This window comes from Salmo salar, chromosome 01 (assembly GCF_965601325.2).
Source record: "Salmo salar chromosome 01, fSalSal1, whole genome shotgun sequence".
Taxonomy (NCBI): domain Eukaryota; kingdom Metazoa; phylum Chordata; class Actinopteri; order Salmoniformes; family Salmonidae; genus Salmo; species Salmo salar.
The window spans coordinates 151,717,488-151,737,194 of record NC_138291.1 but is presented as its reverse complement, the minus strand read 5'-3'; the positions used below and the strand labels follow the sequence as shown (position 1 = coordinate 151,737,194).

The 19,707-nt window shown below is 44.6% G+C and overlaps 1 protein-coding gene across 2 annotated transcripts in view; it reads left to right on the top strand.

Annotated features, from left to right (window-relative positions):
* LOC106565903 (pappalysin-1) overlaps window positions 1-19,707 on the top strand; it is a 126,289-nt gene that overhangs the window by 9,084 nt on the left and 97,498 nt on the right. For both annotated transcript variants that reach the window (XM_045691089.2, XM_045691078.2), the window contains exons 2-6: window positions 1,996-3,097; window positions 15,084-15,229; window positions 15,601-15,894; window positions 16,742-16,934; window positions 17,181-17,302. In XM_045691089.2, the coding sequence (XP_045547045.1) occupies window positions 1,996-3,097; window positions 15,084-15,229; window positions 15,601-15,894; window positions 16,742-16,934; window positions 17,181-17,302 (1,857 nt within the window). The remainder of the gene's footprint in view (window positions 1-1,995; window positions 3,098-15,083; window positions 15,230-15,600; window positions 15,895-16,741; window positions 16,935-17,180; window positions 17,303-19,707) is intronic.

Sequence of the window (19,707 nt, the reverse complement as noted above, 5' to 3'; positions counted from 1 at the left end):
TTGTCCAGGTTAGGGCTGTCATTGTAAATAAGAATTTGTTCTTAACTAACTTGCCTAGTTAAATAAATAAGTCCTATATAGAGGGCGTAACAAAGATGGGTTGGGGATTGCATCGGATACTCCTACTTGGTTCACATTGTATGAAGAAGTCCTAGCTTGGGTCTCGTTATTGCATTATGTAGATTGGGAAGGAATGGAGATTTAACCTTTATTTAACTTGGCAAGTCAGTTAAGAACAAATTCTTATTTACAATGACGGCCTACCCTGGCCCTATGGGACTCCCAATCACAGCCGGATGTGATACAGCCTGGATTTGAACCAGGGACTGTAGTGATGCCTCTTACACTGGGATGTAGTGCCTTAGACCGCTGCACCACTCAGGAGCTGCTTTCCCTCGTGTTTGTACATGTGAGTAACGTATGCCCCTGGCAGTGGTGGTCCCCAAAATATTTTGTGAGCACATGGATTCCCTCATGCTTGAGGGGCTCTGGTGTATGTGCATAGGCGTATACACATGAACTGTTCACACATGTATGCACGCATGAACACACACTCAAACACACACGTACAGGCACACACACACACACACACACACACACACACACACACACACACACACACACACACACACACACACACACACACACACACACACACACACACACACACAACAAACACACTAAACATAAACATTTAGCATTCAGAGATCCCCTGGGAAGTGAAAAGACATTACCATACTGAACTTGACATACTGTATGCTTTCCAAGTGCAACAGGAAAAAGGTGTTTTGGTGCCTCTAGCATAACAAGGGTTTTGCATGAAACTACGTCTTCTGGTTCCCCAAAATGTTAAAATGGCCTCATAATCATGAAATATTCATTGTAAGAGTCTATGGGTCTCCCCAAGCTAAATACTGCATGCACCTTAACTCAATTTCCAGGACATTTTTCTGATGCTATCTTCAAATGTATCGTTTTAGTACATCTACCACATAATCTGTACCTTATTGTTAATGCCTACATCTGATGAATGAGAGAATGTGATTACGTGGCACACTGATGCATTTGACATTTTGTTGGATGAATTATAAAACAAACTTTACAGTAGAGTGTCTACATTTTACTGTTCATTTTACTGTTTCATTTCAAAATATGTCAAATGAACAGTAAATTGGATGAGGGTGACTCGAGGCAGACCTCCTAGGTTGATGATGTTCAGGAGACAAAGCCGTGAAGCCCCTGAGACTAAACTTTAAAAATGTTATTAACTGAGACAAATGCTGGCTCCCAGTGCTGCTCAGTGTTGATTAACATCTACTCTTTCTCTCTGTCCCAGAGGTGATCAGCGAACTATCCAACGCTCTGGCTCTTTCTCCCTCTCTCTTTCTCCCTCTGGCTCTTTCTTTCTTTCTCTCTCTCTCTCTCTCTCTTTCTATCTGGATTGTGTTGTTCTCTTTTAATTGAAGTTGCACTATGTAACCTTTTGGGGGACCTGGCCAAATTCACATAGAAATGTGAGTTATAGATCTATTATTCTACTTGAAAGCAAGTCTAAGAAGCGGTAGATCTGTTCTATGTGTGCTATTTCTATGCTTCCCGTTCTTTTGTTTTTGCCTCTCTTACTTTCGGTTTTGTACACCAGCTTCAAACAGCTGAAACAACAATATTTTTGGTTATGGAATATATATTTCACAGCTGTTTAGATGGTACAATGATTCTCTACACTATGCAAGCTTATTTTGTCACATAATTGAAATTTGGCGAACTATTAGAGTTTTAGCAACCAAGAAATGGTGGAGCGTTTTCTGCATAGTGCAACTTTAATTGAAGGTGTCTCTTAGGTAACGTACTAAAGAACATCTGAAAGTCAAAGCTTCATTCTCTCTTTTTTTCTCTCTTTCTATCCTTCTATTCTCTGTCTCTCTCCCTCTTTCTTTCTTACCATGTCTCTCTATCTCATGTTAACTGACTCTCTCGCTCTCTGCTTTCTCCCAGGTCTGTATGATAAGTGTTTCTATGCCTCCAGCGACCGGGGCTGGCTGCTGGGCATCCGGGCGGTCAGTGAGCAGGGTAACTGCGACCCACGCTTCTTCTTCTCCTTAAAGACGGACCGTGCCCACAAAGTCACCTCCATCCACTCCAATGGCCAATACCTGCCCAACACCTGGGCCCACCTGGCAGTAACCTACGACGGCCTCTACATGAAACTCTACGTCAACGGCGCCCAGGTGGGTGTTAGCCGGGAACAGTCGGGCAACGTCTTCAGCTATCTAACCAAGAAGTGTAAGGTGCTGATGGTGGGCGGGAACGCTCTGAACCATAACTACCGTGGGGCTGTGGAGAGGGTAAATCTGTGGAGGGAGGCCCGGGGACAGAGGCAGATAATCAGGGATATGCAGGGTCACGAGGATCCTCAAGATGAGCCTCAGCTGGTGATCCGGGAGACCTTTGAGCACCCGGCCAGAAAGTGGCTGACTGTGAAGGATGGCAGCTTCCCCCAGCAAGAGGAGGGTAGCAGCAGCAGGGTGGGGCAGGCTGAAGGGGTAGGAGGAAGTGGAAGTGGAGGGTCCTTGGATACCACCCTGGAACCCCCAACCTGTGGTCAAACTATCTGCGATAACGTGGAAGTGGTGACCAACTACAACCGCACCTGGACCTTCCGGAAACCCAAGACGATACGATACCGTGTGGTCAACGTGTGGGACGATGCTGGGCGCAGGCCCACTGTCACTCCTCATCAGATCCAACTGCAACACCAGGACCTCAACAAGGCCTTCGCTGTCTACAACATCACCTGGGAGTTGAGCGTCCACAATGTCACCAACTCTTCCCTGCGCCACCGTCTGGTCCTGGCCAACTGTGACATCAGCAAAGTGGGCGACGAGGCATGTGACCCAGAGTGTAACCACACACTTACAGGCTTCGACGCAGGCGACTGTAAGAGGCACCGCAGCCGATGCCCCGAGTACAAGCAGGGCAACGGGGTGTGCGACCCCGAGTGTAACTGGGACAACTTCTTCTATGACAACGGAGACTGCTGTAACCCCAATGTGACGGATGTGACCAAGACCTGCTTCAACCGCTCCTCTCCACACAGGTCAGCTCTCTGTCTGTGTTTATATCTCTGCTTCATGAGTCCTAAACAAAGATATAGCTTGGTGTTCAATTTTAAAAGTTTTTCACAGATCATGAATTGATGTCAATGAGAGATTTTGCATAGGCATTTGATACAGATATTCAAGACAGCTTAGGGCCAAAATTAGCGCCAAAATCTCACAAATCATACATTGATGTCAAAGGGAGATTTTCATATCCATTTGATACACATCGTCAATTTACGATTTGCCCATTTGTCAGGGTCTAGTCAACAGTTTTGTGTCAGAAAATTGTTAAAGAAAAAGTAATTGTAAGTACAATCAAGTATTATATACACTGAGTGAACAAAACATTAGAAACACCTGCTCTTTCCATGACATAAACTGACCAGGTGAATCCAGGTGAAAGCTATGATCCCTTATTGATGTCACATGTCAAATCCACTTCAATCAGTGTAGTTGAAGGGGAGAAGACAGGTTAAGGGAGGATTTTTAAGCCTTGAGACATGGATTGTGTATGTGTGCCATTCAGAGGCTAAATGGGTAAGACAAAAGATTGAAATGCTTTTGAACAGGGTATGGTAGTAGGTGCCATGCACACCGGTACAAGTGTGTCAAGAACTGCAACGCTGCTGGGTTTTTCACGCTCAACAGTTTTCCATGTGTATCAAGAATGGTCCACCACCAAAAGGACATCCAGACAACTTGACACAACTGTGGAGAGCATTGGAGTCAACATGGGCCAGCATCCTTGTGGAACGCTTTCAACACCTTGTAGAGTCCCACAATGAATTGAGGCTGTTCTGAGGGCTAAAGGGGATGTTTTCCTAATGTTTTGTACACTCAATATATGTTCCTGACATGGCATTCTACCCTCAACAATGTTCTTATTCAATGCTGTGATCCACTGTCCATGATTGTGAGGTTTTGATACACAGTCAGTCAGTCCTACTGTCTCCTGGCTGGTCCTTTTTGAGCAGAGTGTAACTCTACCCCCGGCGGTGTGTGTGTCTGGCCCAGCTGGGTGTTCTCTGGGACTGTTAGTCCAATCTGGCTTTCACACAGGCTCAATCACCTTCCACACTTGGGGGGGCCAGACAGATCTTTTCTCTTTTCATTTTTCAACCTCTTTTCTCTTCCTTGCTCTCTGTCTATACTCTGCAGCCCTAATTAAGCTAGATTGATTGGAGAGCTAGTGAGATTGGAAACAATGACACTCTAGACAGACCAGAAGGAGCAATTAGAGGTCAAGGAGAGCGGCCAGCATCACTCTGCTAGCGGCAGTAGGGACTCATTTCAGTGTAACACTACCTTCGAGAGACATTTTTGTGGGGGAAGTATATCTCCCTCGGCAGGGGAAAATGGGCGCCGATACGCCTTTGCACTGGTATTGCTCTTCTCTTTAAGCCTCGGGAAGAATGTTATAGGACAGGGGTCTTCAACCTTTTCTTACTCAGGGATCCCCTCCTAGGCAAACCAGCAAAACTAGGGACCCCCATCATATTACACGTTAGCAACAAATACATTACCAGTCAAAAGTTTGGACTCCTGAGACACTCCATCAGCTGAGTCTCTTCCAGGCATTCTTCCACTCATTCTTTATTTTGACTATTTTCTACATTGTAGAATAATAGTGAAGACATCAAAACTATGAAATAACATATATGGAATCATGTAGTAACCAAAAAAGTGTTAAACAAATCTAAATATATTTTAGATGTAAACATTTTCAGAGAGCCACCCTTTGCCTTTGCACACTCTTGGCATTCTCTCAATCAGCTTCACCTGGAATGCTTTTCCAATAGTCTTGAAGGAGTTCCCACATATGCTGAGCACTTGTTGGCTGCTTTCCCTTCACTCTGTGGTCCAACTCATCCCAAACCATCTCAATTGGATTGAGGTAGGGTGATTGTGGAGGCCAGGTCATCTGATGCAGCACCCTATCACTCTCCTTCTTGGTCAAATAGCCCTTACACAGCCTGGAGGTGTGTTGGGTCATTGTTCTGTTGAAAACAAATGGTAGTCCCACTAAGCACAAACCAGATGGGATGGTGTATCGCTGCAGAATGCTGTGGTAGCCATGTTGGTTAAATGTGCCTTGAATTCTAAATAAATCACTGACAGTGTCACCAGCAAAGCACCATCCCACCTCCTCCTCCATGCTTCCCGGTGGGAACCACACATGCAGAAATCGTTCGTTCAGCTACTCTGTGTCTCACAAAGACACGGCGGTTGGAACCAAACATCTCAAATTTGGTCTCATCAGACGAAAGGACAGATTTCCACCAGTCTAATGTCCATTGCTCATGTTTCTTGGCCCAAGCAAGTCTCTTCTTATTATTGGTGTTCTTTAGTAGTGGTGTCTTTGCAGCAATTCGACCATGAAGGCCGGATTCACGCAGTCTCCTCTGAACAGTTGACTTTAATATGTGTCTGTTACTTGAATTCCGTGACGCATTTATTTGGGCTGCAATTTCTGAGGCTGGTAACTCTTATGAATGTTTTGTCTGTAGCAGAGGTAACTCTGGCTCTCCCTTTCCTGTGTCGGTCCTCATGAGAGCCAGTTTCATCATAACGCTTCATGGTTTTTGCGACTGCACTTGAAGAAACGTTTTTTTTGGTTACTACATGATTCCACATGTTATTATTTCATAGATTTGATGTCTTCACTATTATTCTACAATATAGAAAATGGTAAAAATAAAGAAAACCTCTTTTGACTGGTACTGGTACTTTTGACTGGTACTGTATTTTTTGCATGTCTTGTCTTATCATCAGGTGAATGATAATGGCAAGGAGAAGTAATCAACATTTTACAATAAATAGATCAGGTACTTAGTTTTAAATTATTTTGTTCTCCCCACATTATAATTGGAAGAGGAAGTGTTAACTCTTACAAAGACTATAAACTGGAAAGGTAACTCCAATTTTGTTCTTTAAGAGCATGTGGTTAAACAAAGGTTAGCTATGTGTTGGCAAAAATGAATGTCCAAGTCAAGAAAGCTTACCAGCAGCCAGCGGCACTTGCCACACTGGTAGCCTATTCGTGGGTGCTTTTTCAAAGCCTATGTTAGATACTCCAGTGAGTGTAATTTATTCCATTTTAGTTGAGAAATAAAGTTGACATCATTAGAAAGAAGATATTCTCTTATTTTCTTCTGTAGGTATGTAATTCAAAATTTGTTTATTCTGTTGTTGCTAGTGGTATTCATAAAAACATTGAAATAAAATACATATTTTTTCCAGCAGTTTGTTAGGGTTACTGAGAGGAGATGCTGAGGCCTCCACTGCTCTAATACCTGCCAGTATGTGCAGGATTCCTACTCTGTGCCATGGAGGATGATTGAGCAGCAGTGAGAAAAACGGTTTCTGGTTCTCTCTGGAACTGCTTTTTGTCATGGACCTTGAGGGGCTCCAGTAGTAAAGGGTTTTTCTTGGCGGCCGTGAAACTCGAACACTGAGGACAGAGACATTTTGCAGCGGTTGTAGAGGGTCCTTGTGGTCTTGAATTTCTAGCGGTGACTGGAGAAAAAAAATCTACCAATGTCAGATGCTAGTAGATGTTTTTGGACAGCGTCATGCTAAAGAGAGGGGGGTGGAAAAAGCCCCAAATAGGGCTATTGTGGGGAATATTTGTGTCTTTCTGATGTAGCCAGATTCAAGGCACTAGGCTGTTTTCTATCATGCTCATTGCAAAGGCCTGGAAGTACTGTCTCGCTGGCACTCTCTGTATTTAACATGGCTGCTAAACAACTCTGTGTGAGGCGACATCAGAAAGAAGAAGCAGGTGGGTTTGCCATCTCTTTCCTCCCCTCCGTTTCAGTCATCATCACAAAGTCATTCATCAACAGTCAGCCAAGACGACGTCTCATAGAAATCAGCTATTGGCACACACTTACAGTCCCTTCCATTCAAATCTCCCTGCAGACATATGAAAGATGGGCTCTTAAAAGGGGGGATAAGAGAGATTGAAAGAGAAATGAAGAAAGAGAGAGAATTCTGAAGTTGAAAAAAGAGAAGCTCCCCGAGTGCTTCTTTATTTTGGTTTGATTATGGTATGTCTAGAGAACCTCATGGAGGGCCGCATTACAAACATTATTCGACATTCCTCCTTAATTGTGGAATTCTGGACGAACTACGCACTACATACGCAAGGGAACAATGGCTGTGAGGTCCTGCATTTATTTTTGTAGCCCTCATGCCTGTTACCACTTAGTGTGTTTAGGAATCTGGCTATGAGGGGACAGTGGTAGGCCGCTCGGCTCAGCAGCTCTGCATCGCTAGCTGCTCTTCTCTGCAGTCCACAGACAGAGGCTCCTCTGGAAATACCACTGATAATACCTAACAATCCCCTCGCATAAAAGGAAATATTTTGCATTGTTTTCACAGGCCTTTGTTGTTATGCTGTTTTACGGTTGTGCTGATATTTGATGTTATTGTCAGGGGATTTTTCATGGGATGACATTCTTACTTATGTCTGGTCCTGACTGTGCTTACCGGTATGTGAAAATCTGAGGTGAAACAACAGTTAGTATCCTTTGCAGAGAGTAAGAGGACATGATAACTCTGACAGCTTTCTGAGAAAAATAAACTGATGCTTGTCTTTGAAACACAAAAAATAGACATTCGATCTTGCCTGGTTGGAAACTGGATAGAAGTTCAAGTAAGACTCAACTAAATTGAATACATTCTACAACCTATAGAAAAGTATTTCCTTCCACGTAGATCCTACTTAGATTTACTGATTGATCTGGAGGCCGTCACGCCTCTGGCCCAGCTTTGTCAGGGGTGGAGGGCAATTTGTTCCCGCCTGGCCCCTCCGCGCATTACTGTCTCTCTGTGGTAGGTTAATGGCCAATTTTCTCTCTCTCTCTCTCTCTCTCTCTCTCTCTCTCTCTCTCTCTCTCTCTCTCTCTCTCTCTCTCTCTCTCTCTCTCTCTCTCTCTCTCTCTCTCTGTGTGAGTTCACCTGCACTCGTCTTTGTGGGTTCGTCCTCACATGTCATCAGCTGAGGTGGGGTGATGGGGGTCATTGGGTGGAAGGTAGACTCGTGCTTAGAGCGATGTGCCAGTAACCAACAATTTGCTGGTTCGAATATCGTAGCTGACAAGGTGAAAAATCTGTCACTGTGCCCTTGAGCAAGGCAGTTAACCCCAATAGCTCATGGGCCACTGGATAATGGTGACCCTGGCTGTGACGCCACTCCCTGCGGGTGTCTCAAGAAACACATTTCCATTACACAAGTGTGTAACAGAACAAATATACAGAACAAATATAAGCACACCCCCAAATTATTATTAATATTATTATTGAGGTCAGGGAGGGGGGTGGAGAGGTGGTATGTTTCCATCTACCTCCACTGAAGAGGAAAGACAGTTGAAGTACTGTATTGCTATCGCCTCCATAGAGTTAGACGTAAGGGATGAGTCTGAAGATCACAACAGGAGTTTAATTGATTTGGAAAAGCTCCAAATCAGGAGTTGATTTGGAATTTACGTGGGTGAGATAGTACAGAAATGTCATCCAGTGGCATTCACATGCAACACTGTCATGTTGAATTTGACCTGAGAATGCCAACACATTTTCAAGACTGTCCCAACACCTCTGAAACCCCACTTTAAGGTCATGATTGGTTGGTATGGACACACCACCAACACTATTAAGAGTCTCCACTTAAGATAAACAGATACACTACAAGCACTGGAAACTTTATCATGTGTTTCTAGGCACATATTCTCTATACTGTACTTTAACTCTAACTCTGGAAGTCCCAGTTGTCTAGCTTGGGTGTCCAACTTTTGAATCCTAGTGTCAAAACTTGGTCTTACGTAGGTTGTGTCCTCCATAGAGCGGGAAAAAGCACAAAAGATTAAGGATGGAGAAAAAGAGCGTGTCAGTGTGGTAATAACGGCACGGATGAATGAGGCCTTTAGGATCTGCGGTGTTGACCAAGCCGATGACAGGAGAGCTGAGGGGCCCACCGATTTAAAAGTGTTCTTGGCGTGAGGCCGCCATCACCATGCCAACTCACCGTAGCGTTTCACACTCAGCAGCCCCAGACGTATGTATACGAGGCAAATTTATGGGCTTATATGAATTATATATGGGTGTAAATGGATGAAGTCATAATCTTTCATTTAATATGTATCAGATATAAAAGCATTAACACTGCAGTTTGAGCTCTCTTTACACCCTGGACTGCCCCAGAACAGATGCCCGCTGACATCTGAATTTAGTGAAGTTACATTTTCCAATTTTTTTCCCGCCTCTTCTCTCTGAGGCTCTTCTCTCGACTTCTCTCTCTCTCTCTCTCTCTCTCTCTCTCTCTCTCTCTCTCTCTCTCTGTGTCTTTCTAAGTGATCTACAGTATATGTTCTTCCCAGGGCATGCATGAAAAGTCTTCAAATGAATGGAAAATTGTCTCTCCCCTGTGGCTCACAAGGGGCAATGGACGAGGAATATGGGGCAAGGGGCGAAGGATAGAGGATGAAGGGTGAGAGATGAGGGGAGAGGAGCGCTGAGGGGGGTGAAACTGACCCATCAGGTCCTAATTTGGGTTAAACCAGAGACATCCTTAGAGAAGAGACTGGGAGCCAGGAAAGGGAGAGTGGGAGGGAGGATGGAAATAGAGAGAACTGGAGGGAGGGAGGGCGTTAGAGATGGGGAGAGCACAAAAGAGAGGAGGGAGAGACAGGGAAAGTGAGAGCGAGTGTTAGAAAGGGAGAGAGACAAAGTCAATTGCAGGACAGGCTCAAGACTGGAATATTCACTCCCAGAGGCCCCACTGGCTAAAGTAGTGCCAGACACAGTAGCGGTGTGTGGGTAAAATCACTGAGAAGGCCAAACCAGTAAAAAAGCCATATTATAACCTATGTTGCGTTGTTTGCTCTATAACGCGTTCGTTCATACGCCATTGTGATATACAATTAGGCTGGCCCGTGATATCAAAAAGACAACAGTCACAGTGGCGGAATACATTCAACTACACATATGTTTGTTTCATCACATAACCGGAGAGCAACATCTGACCAGTGAAGTCCACAAAGCAGATATTGCATGTAGCAAACAGTTATGACCTGCAAGGTCAAGCAAGTTAATGTTTTCTACAGTTTACTAAACAACTAGTAATTTAGAACCACAGAGTTACCACAGAGTTACCACAGAGTTACCACAGAGTCAGCACAAAGACAACAGGAGCACTGCCTCCGCTATTCCTGCACCATTTCAACTTAAACATTTAAACATCAAATCAACAAGGTTATATATGCTTTAATACACTGAAAATTAACTTAATTATACCAAAAACAATTTAGTCCAATGTTGCTAAATATCATGTGGCTGTCCATGGTACTGATTTCTGTGTGAGTGCACGCAAGCAAAACAAATGTTTGGCTCACCTTACTGTACAATGCCATCCTCTCTTTCATGTTGGCAAAACGGTCTATGGTTCTGTCATACAGTATGCTTTTAGTTTTTGTTATCACAGGCTTCCTACAGTGCCTTGCAGAAGTATTCGCCCCCTTGGCGTTTTTCCTATTTTGTTGCATTACAACCTCTAATTTAAACTGATTTTTATTTGGATTTCATATAATGAACAGACATAAAATAGTCCAAATTGGTGAAGCGAAATGAAAAAAATTACTTGTTTAAAAAAATAATAATAAAGAAAAAAAACGTAAAAGTGGTGCGTGTATATGTATTCACCCTCTTTGCTATGAAGCCCCTAAATAAGATCTGCTGCAACCAATTACATTCAGAAGTCACATAATTTGTTAAATAAAGTCCACCTGTGTGCAATCTAAGTGTCAATTGATCTCAGTATATATACACATGTTCTGAAAGTCCCCAGAGTCTGGAACACTGGCAAGGGGCGCCACCAAGCAAGCGGCACCCTCAAGCAAGCGGCACCATGAATACCAAGGAGCTCTCCAAACAGGTCAGGGACAAAGTTGTGGAGAAGTACAGTTCAGGGTTGGGTTATAAAAAAATATCTGAAAGTTTGAACATCCCACAGAGCACCATTAAATCCATTATTAAAAAATAGAAAGAATATGGCACCACAACAAACCTGCCAAGAGAGGGCCGCCAACAAAACTCACGGACAAGGCAAAGAGGGCATTAATTAGAGAGGCAACAAAAAGACCAAAGATAACCCTGAAGGAGCTGTAAAGCTCCACAGCAGAGATTGGAGTATCTGTGCAAAGGACCACTTTAAGCCATACACTCCACAGAGCTGGGCTTTACGGAAGAGTGGCCAGAAAAAAATAAGCAAACATATTTGTTGTTCACCAAAAGGCATGTGGGAGACTCCCCAAACATATGGAAGAATGTACTCTGGTCAGATGAGCCTAAAATTGAGCTTTTTGGCCATCCAGGAAAACGCTATGTCTGGCACAAATCCAACACCTCTCATCACCCTGAGAACACCATCCCCACAGTGAAGCTTGGTGGTGGCAGCATCATGCTGTAGGGATGTTTTTCATCGGCAGGGACTGGGAAACTGATCAGAATTGAAGGAATGATGGATGGCGCTAAATACAGGGAAATTCTTGAGGGAAAGCTGTTTCAGTCTTCCAGAGATTTCAGACTGGGATGGAGGTTCACCTTCCAGCAGGACAATGACCCTAAGCATACTGCTAAAACAGCACTCGAGTGGTTTAAGGGGAAACATTTAAATGTCTTGGAATGGCCTAGTCAAAGCCCAGACCTCAATCCAATTGAGAATCTGTGGTATGACTTAAAGATTGCTGTACACCAGCGGAACCCATCCAACTTGAAGGAGCTGGAGCAGTTTTGCCTTGAAGAATGGGCAAAAATCCCAGTGGCTAGATGTGCCAAGCGTAAAGAGACATACCCCAAGAGACTTGCAGATGTAATTGCTGCAAAAGGTGGCTCTACAAAGTATTGACTTTATGGGGGTGAATAGATATGCGTGCTCAAGTTTTCAGTTTTTTATTTTATTTCTTGTTTGTTTCACAAAAAAAAAATGCATCTTCAAAGTGGTAGGCATGTTGTGTAAATCGAATGATACAAACCCCCCAAAAATACATTTTAATTCCAGGTTGTAAGGCAACAAAATAGGAAAAATGCCACAGGGGGTGAATACTTTCATAAGCCACTGTAGCTAAAATGCTTGCTAGCTTAACTTTCTCGCATGGGCAACAATGAACCAGCTAAGTTAGCTAGCTAGTAACATGAGCATACTAGGCTACATCTAGGCTACATATTGAACTTCAATCTCTCAGGCCAGTGGCACAACATATTAATTTATGATTAAATCAGAATCGCTGTCATAATCATTGCCTGTACAGAGAATTAAGTCCAAATCCACATCTCCATCCATGGCTTAGAAAAGGGCCGATTTAGCAAGCTACTTACTGCAGGACATCAGCACAAGCAGATCAGAAACAGACACGTTTTTCTGAAATTGACATTTTGCTTTGGATGGGATTTGATTGTGTGAATCCAAATCCAAACTGGCCTCCCTTGCAGGGCGTTTTGCTGCACCAGGACAACCCAAAGTTGAGCTCAGCTCAACGCTGATTGGCTAGATCTTTTATTTTAAAAATGCATCAAGGGAGTCCAAATTCTTGCTGGCATCAATCAATGAAATGCTACGGCGACAACGTCATACTCTTTTGCTCCAGACAGCATCAGATACATGGGCTACACATACTAAGAGGCGCTGGTTCCCTCGCTCTGATGATATCTCCGGTAAGATTCAGCCACTTGCGAATTTACATAAAATTATGAAAACACAGAGAGATGAAAGATAAATTATTTTATAATTCATATTTTTTATTGGTCAAATATTTGGGGAAGCCTGGCTTCCCTTGGCATCCATGAATACAGGCCACTGGTCAGACAGCCACTGCTCTCTACCCTTTTTTAACAGCCTCCCACTACATCAAGCAGTCAATTACTTTCATACAAAGCTGATGACATGTATACACACAGAAGAGTGCAAATCCATGCACCCTGACAGACACATTTGCAGCCGAGCCTGTTTTCATGCAGTCAAGCTAAAGCCTGCATCCGTCCATCCAGTCCACATCTGATGTGTGTTGTGTTGTTGTCACAGAGCCAATACATTAGACTTAATTGAACTCAGTTTAGATGGGTTCTGACCTACAATAGTACTGCTTTTATCTGTTGTTGATTTACTCATCTCACCATTAAACCCCCCTGACCCTTTTTTCCCCTCATGCATGGCCAAAAAGCCGGACAAATATTTTCCGAGGAAATAATGAAATTCCTGAAATTATTAGGAAGAAGGACCTTATATCATGTGCTCTCTGTAGGCCTGGCCCCTGTGCGCGCCTCCGGTTTCCCACAGGCCGAGCAGGACTTTTCCACTATGCCGTCTCTTATTCCAAACACACCTGGCCAAGATCCCATCCCAGGAACTAAGCCTATACAGCATCCTTATCCTTCCTCACCTACTGGTCTGGACTTATTTCTCTGAAGGAGCGGAGGGAAATCAATCTAGAAGAGCCAGATCAATAGTAGCAGGGGTCTAACTCTAGCAACTAACAGCAATAACGACATGTCCCCTGTCTGCACCACTTGACTCATCCTCTTTATTATTCTGTCCCAACGCTTATCCAACCATATCCTGACATGTCCCCTGTCTGCACCACTTGACTCATCCTCTTTATTATTCTGTCCCAACGCTTAACCAACCATGTCCTCACATGACCCTGTCTGCACCACTTGGCTTGGCTCACCCTCTTCATTATTCTGTCCCAACGCTTAACCAACCATGTCCTCACATGACCCTGTCTGCACCACTTGGCTTGGCTCACCCTCTTCATTATTCTGTCCCAACGCTTAACCAGCCATGTCCTGACATGTCCCCTGTCTGCACCACTTGGCTTGGCTCACCCTCTTCATTATTCTGTCCCAACGCTTAACCAGCCATGTCCTGACATGTCACCTGTCTGCACCACTTGGCTTGGCTCACCCTCTTCATTATTCTGTCCCAACGCTTAACCAACCATGTCCTGACATGTTACCTGCCACGACCATTCACTCCAATTATGCTGCATGGCACCCCACTGTCGTCCACTTCTGCAGCACAGAGGGTGGTAGCTTAGTCTATATTTTATCCACTAAGGAGGTTTTTACGGCAACTTTTATTTCTTCTTCTTCCTTTTACGATGTCCTCATTTGTCAGCATGTTTATGGCTGCCCACTTCACCCTTGTGCTCTGTTGTCCTCCTTCCCCACTTACGGATTGTCTCCCAAACTGAGTCTGAGATCTCTCCTTCGCTTTGCTTTACTAGTAATTTGAAGCCGCTAGGGCTCTCTTTAATTAATCATCGATGTAATTACATAAAATATAACAGGTCAGTTTTCTGCCGTCGTCTCCCCCTTCAGTTTTCTGGGGCCCTTCAGTTTTCCAGTTGCCCTGTGTGTATAACACAAATGTCTCTCTTCGCAAGACAGCTGACAAATATCAACTGAAGAAACTCAAATTTGTAACATATATCTCTCTCATCCAAGAATTCACTGATCTTGTCAATAGGATTTGCCAAGACCACCAGTTTGGCTATTGGATAAGGGCTTTTGACATGGGTAGAAGGAAGGGGACTGACAGTTTCATGGTGATGGACTATGTGTTGTCATTTATTCCCTGTCCACTTCTAGCATAGTATTAGCCAAGCACAGTAAACACATCTCATTCAGACCTGCTCCACTGGTCTCTTGACTACCAGCCTACATTCTGTCTCAATTTGCCTGTCTAAGCTCCAGGACTTTTCTATTCTGAAATGATTTCGCTACCTCTCTTCTTAACGGTCTTTTCTCTGAAATGATCACATTTTTGGGGAAATATCTTTGCTCTACTAACTATTGTGATGTGAAATGAACTGGCTCTTGTTCCTACATTTGTTTAAATCTCTCTCTCTCTCTCCCCCCCTCTATCTCTCCCCCTCTCGCTCTCTCTCTCCCCCCCTCTCTCGCTGTCTCTCTCTATCTGGTCTCCAGAGCCTATTTGGATGTAAAGGAGCTGAAAGAGATCCTGAATCTGGATGGCTCCACTCACCTGAACGTCTTCTTTGCCAACTCGTCTGATGAAGATCTGGCCGGTGTCGCCACTTGGCCGTGGGACAAAGAAGCCCTAACACATTTGGGTAAAGACAGACAGACAGACAGACAGACAGACAGACAGACAGACAGACAGACAGACAGACAGACAGACAGACACACACACACACACACACACACACACACACACACACACACACACACACACACACACACACACACACACACACACACACACACACACACACACCCTTCTCAACAGCCCCCGTTGTTGATTAGGAGTAATTACAGTGTGAGCCCCGAGCAGTCTCGCCATCTCTACCTCCGCTCTGACAGGGAGGAAGGTGATAATGAAGCTGTGTGGGTCGATGAATAATGCATTATCTCAATCCTTCTCCAGTTTCCAGTACTTTCTAGTGTGAATAGGTGTTTGTCTGTGTCTGCTCTCCATTCATAGGTGGTATTGTTTTGAACCCCTCCTTCTACGGCACATTTGGTCACACCCACACCATGATCCATGAGATCGGCCACAGTCTCGGGCTGTACCACGTGTTCCGGGGGATCTCTGAGATTGAGTCGTGTAACGATCCGTGTCTGGAGACTGAGCCCTCGTTGGAGACAGGAGATCTGTGTGAAGACACTAACCCCACGCCCAAGTACAAGTACTGCAGAGACCCTGAGCCTGGCAACGACACTTGCGAGCGTCGCCACTTCACACACACACCGTACAACAACTACATGAGCTATGCAGGTGAGATTTGTAACATACAGACACACGCGCGCACGCACAGACAAATAAAAAAACATAAAATGACATACAAACACGTGCACACTTTCTGACACGCATAAACAGGCACAGACACATGCGTACACACTCAGATACATCATACAAACACGTGCCGATGGTCCCATAATCCATCACACGCTGCAGTCCCATCACTTTAGAAATAAACACACATAACATAGGAATGTCCTACCATACAGTATGCTGACCCTGAGTGTCACATAAAGATGTAGGATCTTAATTTGAGCCAGTCTCCTACACCAGGAAAATAATCCTGCAGCAACAGAAAATAATGAATGGATATTTTTGAAGTGGTTGATGCATTTTTCATAAGGGAAAATCAAGTGTGACATTTCTAAGTGGAAATTACAAACTTGAGAAGCCTTTCTAAACCTCAAATACACTACACGTTTTAAATGCCCTGCAATACAGGAAAGTTATCCTGCAACGGGGTGATCAAATTAAGATCCTACATCTGTGTGTGTGCCTTAGCAGGTGTGGAATGTAGACATTGCACCTTTGTAGATTCTACTGTATGTTCAGGTAACTGACCTGTGGAGACTGTATGAATATTGCTTCCCTTAATAACATTGCTACAGACTCTGTAGATCCGGGCCCTGTTTTTCTTCCTTTTGTACGTATACAGTATATGTACATTACTTCTCAGGCATTCCCTAACCATCCCCTATTGGCTAATTCAACCTATTAACCTGTATTCTGCTATAAAATATAATGAATTTTAAATCGTACTTAAATCTCATGAATACATAATCTACATCATATTAAACTGTTTCTGATCATCTCTTCCACATAGATGACGACTGTACAGACTCTTTCACCCCCAACCAAGTGGCCCGGATGCACTGCTACCTGGACCTGATCTACCAGACATGGCAGCCCGCATCCAAACCACCACCTGTGCCCATGGCGCCCCAAGTGGTGGGGCAGGAGCATGACGCCATTACCCTGGAGTGGTTCCCGCCTATCTCCGGCCACTTCTACGACAGGTGAAATGAGCTGGACGAATGGGGCAAGCAGCACAGTCAGGGTCTTTAGTATTTACTTCCACTCTGCAGAGTACTGGAGATATTTCGGACAAATGGGTTGACTGTCTGTTTTGATTGCATCAAAATTAGCACCTGTCTATTGGCCTGTATTCAAATGAGTACCAGTCCAATTAGACTGTGTCTTAGTGAGTGTGTTTTATAAACTGTATCTAAGTTGGTTGCTGTGCCTGTCTGTTGGTTTCCTAGAGAAGTGGGATCAGTGTGTGATAAATGCACAGAGGGCCGGGTCCTGCTGCAGTACGCATCCAACTCCTCGTCCCCACGACCCTGCGCTCCCTCTGGACACTGGAGCCCCCGCGAGGCCGAAGGTAAGACAGCTCTATCCTGGCTTATTTATTACCACACGACTGACTAACTGACTGACTGACTGACCAACTGACAAACTGACTGAAAGCACTTCTCACCTCTCTGTCTCACCACTGAAACCTCTGTAACCTTCAAAGCTCAGTGCACTTCTCCTACTCACTTTACCCATTCATTTACTTTTACTCTCTTGGATTCTAACCACCCTACCTCAGAACATGCAGTACATACAGTAGCTACTGTAAACCACCCACCTTGCCTTGTAAGGCAGGCCCACCCACCCACCCACCCCACACGCATTCTCAATGTATCCCCACCCTGTCAATAACACACCTGAACTTCTTCCCTCCTCTTTCTCTTGCTGATAGCATCTTCACCACATCAGGAACTCTCACTCTCACTAGGCCAGTATGAGGCTCAATTTGGCTTCTGTGTCAACTCTCAAACATGCAAATCATTTGGTCTCTGAGTCAAGCCCCAAGCATGCAAATGATTCATCTGAGTCACGGCCCTTGACACGAGCTGAGGGACGCAGAGGGAGTCAAAGTTGAGCCAGTGTTCCCAACGGAATGGATATTCCGTATCCCAGAAATACCAAACGTGGGCTCACAGCGACAGGCATGGTGGGAACTGGGAAGAGCTCTCCATGGATCATGTCCGTGACATAATTTCTCCCATTTGTTATCAGGGAATGTGAGGACAGTGAAAGCTTAAATCAACAGAATTCCCGAAATAGGATGCGTTTTTCTTCCCCTCTCTCCTCCAGCTCTTGCAGAGGATTTTAGAACAACTGTAGAGGGACCAGCATTAGGGAGGTGGAATTTGGTCTTTATAAATAGTCTGCACAGCTGTGCACCTCTGACCGCTAGCTGGCTCTGGCATCTGCAGTATTAAGCATTGTTCAGAGTGTGTTGGAGTGTGTTTCAATGTATGTATCAGTGTGCCAGTATATCCGCCATTATTATGCCATTCTGCATCTAGAGGAAGTTTGATGGCTAAATACACAGCTGATAATATCTGTACATCAGTCTATTCAGTCTAGTCTAGATATGGAGATACAGAGGTATCAAAACTCTGTCCAAGGTTTTCTGATAAGAAATAAACTGAAAAGGAATAGATTATCCCTACTGTGTTGGTATGTTGATAGAGATGCCAAGATGGTACAGTTTCCCAAGATTCAAAGTTATTCCATTGTTATTCCGTGGTCTTTCAGGGTCAGAGCTGGAGTCTGTAGAATCCAGTGAGATCTGATCAATTTGGCAGCTGTCCGACAGCACATGGCTAATAATGAACCCAGTGACTCATTGGGCTGGGGATCAGACTGCCATTAGTGCTGTGTCTGTGTGCATGTGTGTGTGTATGTGCGTGCGCACGCTTGTGCACATGTCTGTGTGTGTGTGTCTGTTTGCATGGTCCTTGCTCCACACACAGTGTGTGTGTGAGAGGCAAGTCTGGGCTTGTCTGCGGCACTGTGTGTAAACCTCACTGTTTGGAAGTGCTCCCTGTTAGCAAGCAGCAGATTCCCACTCCCCTGTTTACACACCGATGCTAGTCCATCACAGGCTGCTAACAGCTGCATTCTTGTCTGTGTGTGAGTGTGTTGTCTCTATGGCAGCTTATGACAGTCAAGTAACCGCCACCCACAGACATCCCGACGATGCAAGCATGCAGAATGCCAATGCCATGAGTCTGTGTATGTGGGCATGTGTTAGCGTAGTGTGTATGTGTGTAGTTGAATGGATGAATTGGTGTGTGTGTGTGTGTGTGTGTTAGTGTGTGTGTGCGTGCGTGCGTGTATTGGACAGTGGGCATGTCCAGGCATGTGTTTGTGTGTGTGAATAGGCGTGTACAGGCTTATATGTGTGCGTGTGTGTCTGTAACACGCCTGACACCTGTCAGTCCCATGGCTCGTGTTCCAACACTTCTGTAGCTAGGAAACCCTGGCGTGGTCAGAGAGAGAGAGCTGGAGCACCCCTCGTAAATCTTTACTGCTCTAGACCCAGGAGAAATATGGCTGGGGGAAGAGAAACCAGAGGATGAAAAAAGAGAGGGAAGAAACCATGTGGAAACCACCCAAGATAGTTAAGCGAATTGCATGTGGTTTGTGACATTCACGAGGAGGATCCTGCAGCTGATTGGAACCAGGAGTGTGTGTGGATGGACGTGAAGGATCTGAGATGTGTGTATGCAAAGTCGTGTGTGTGTGTGTGTGTGTGTGTGTGTGTGTGTGTGTGTCTATGTGTGTGTGTGTGTGTGTGTGTGTGTGTGTGTGTGGGGAGTGGGTTTATTCAATGAGGGCCTTGTAAATTGTCTGTGTGTGTGCAAATACAGTATGTGCACGTGTGTGTGTTCACACATGGCATTTTTCTGTGTGCATATTTATGTGTATATGTGCTCGCTGCACCAAGCC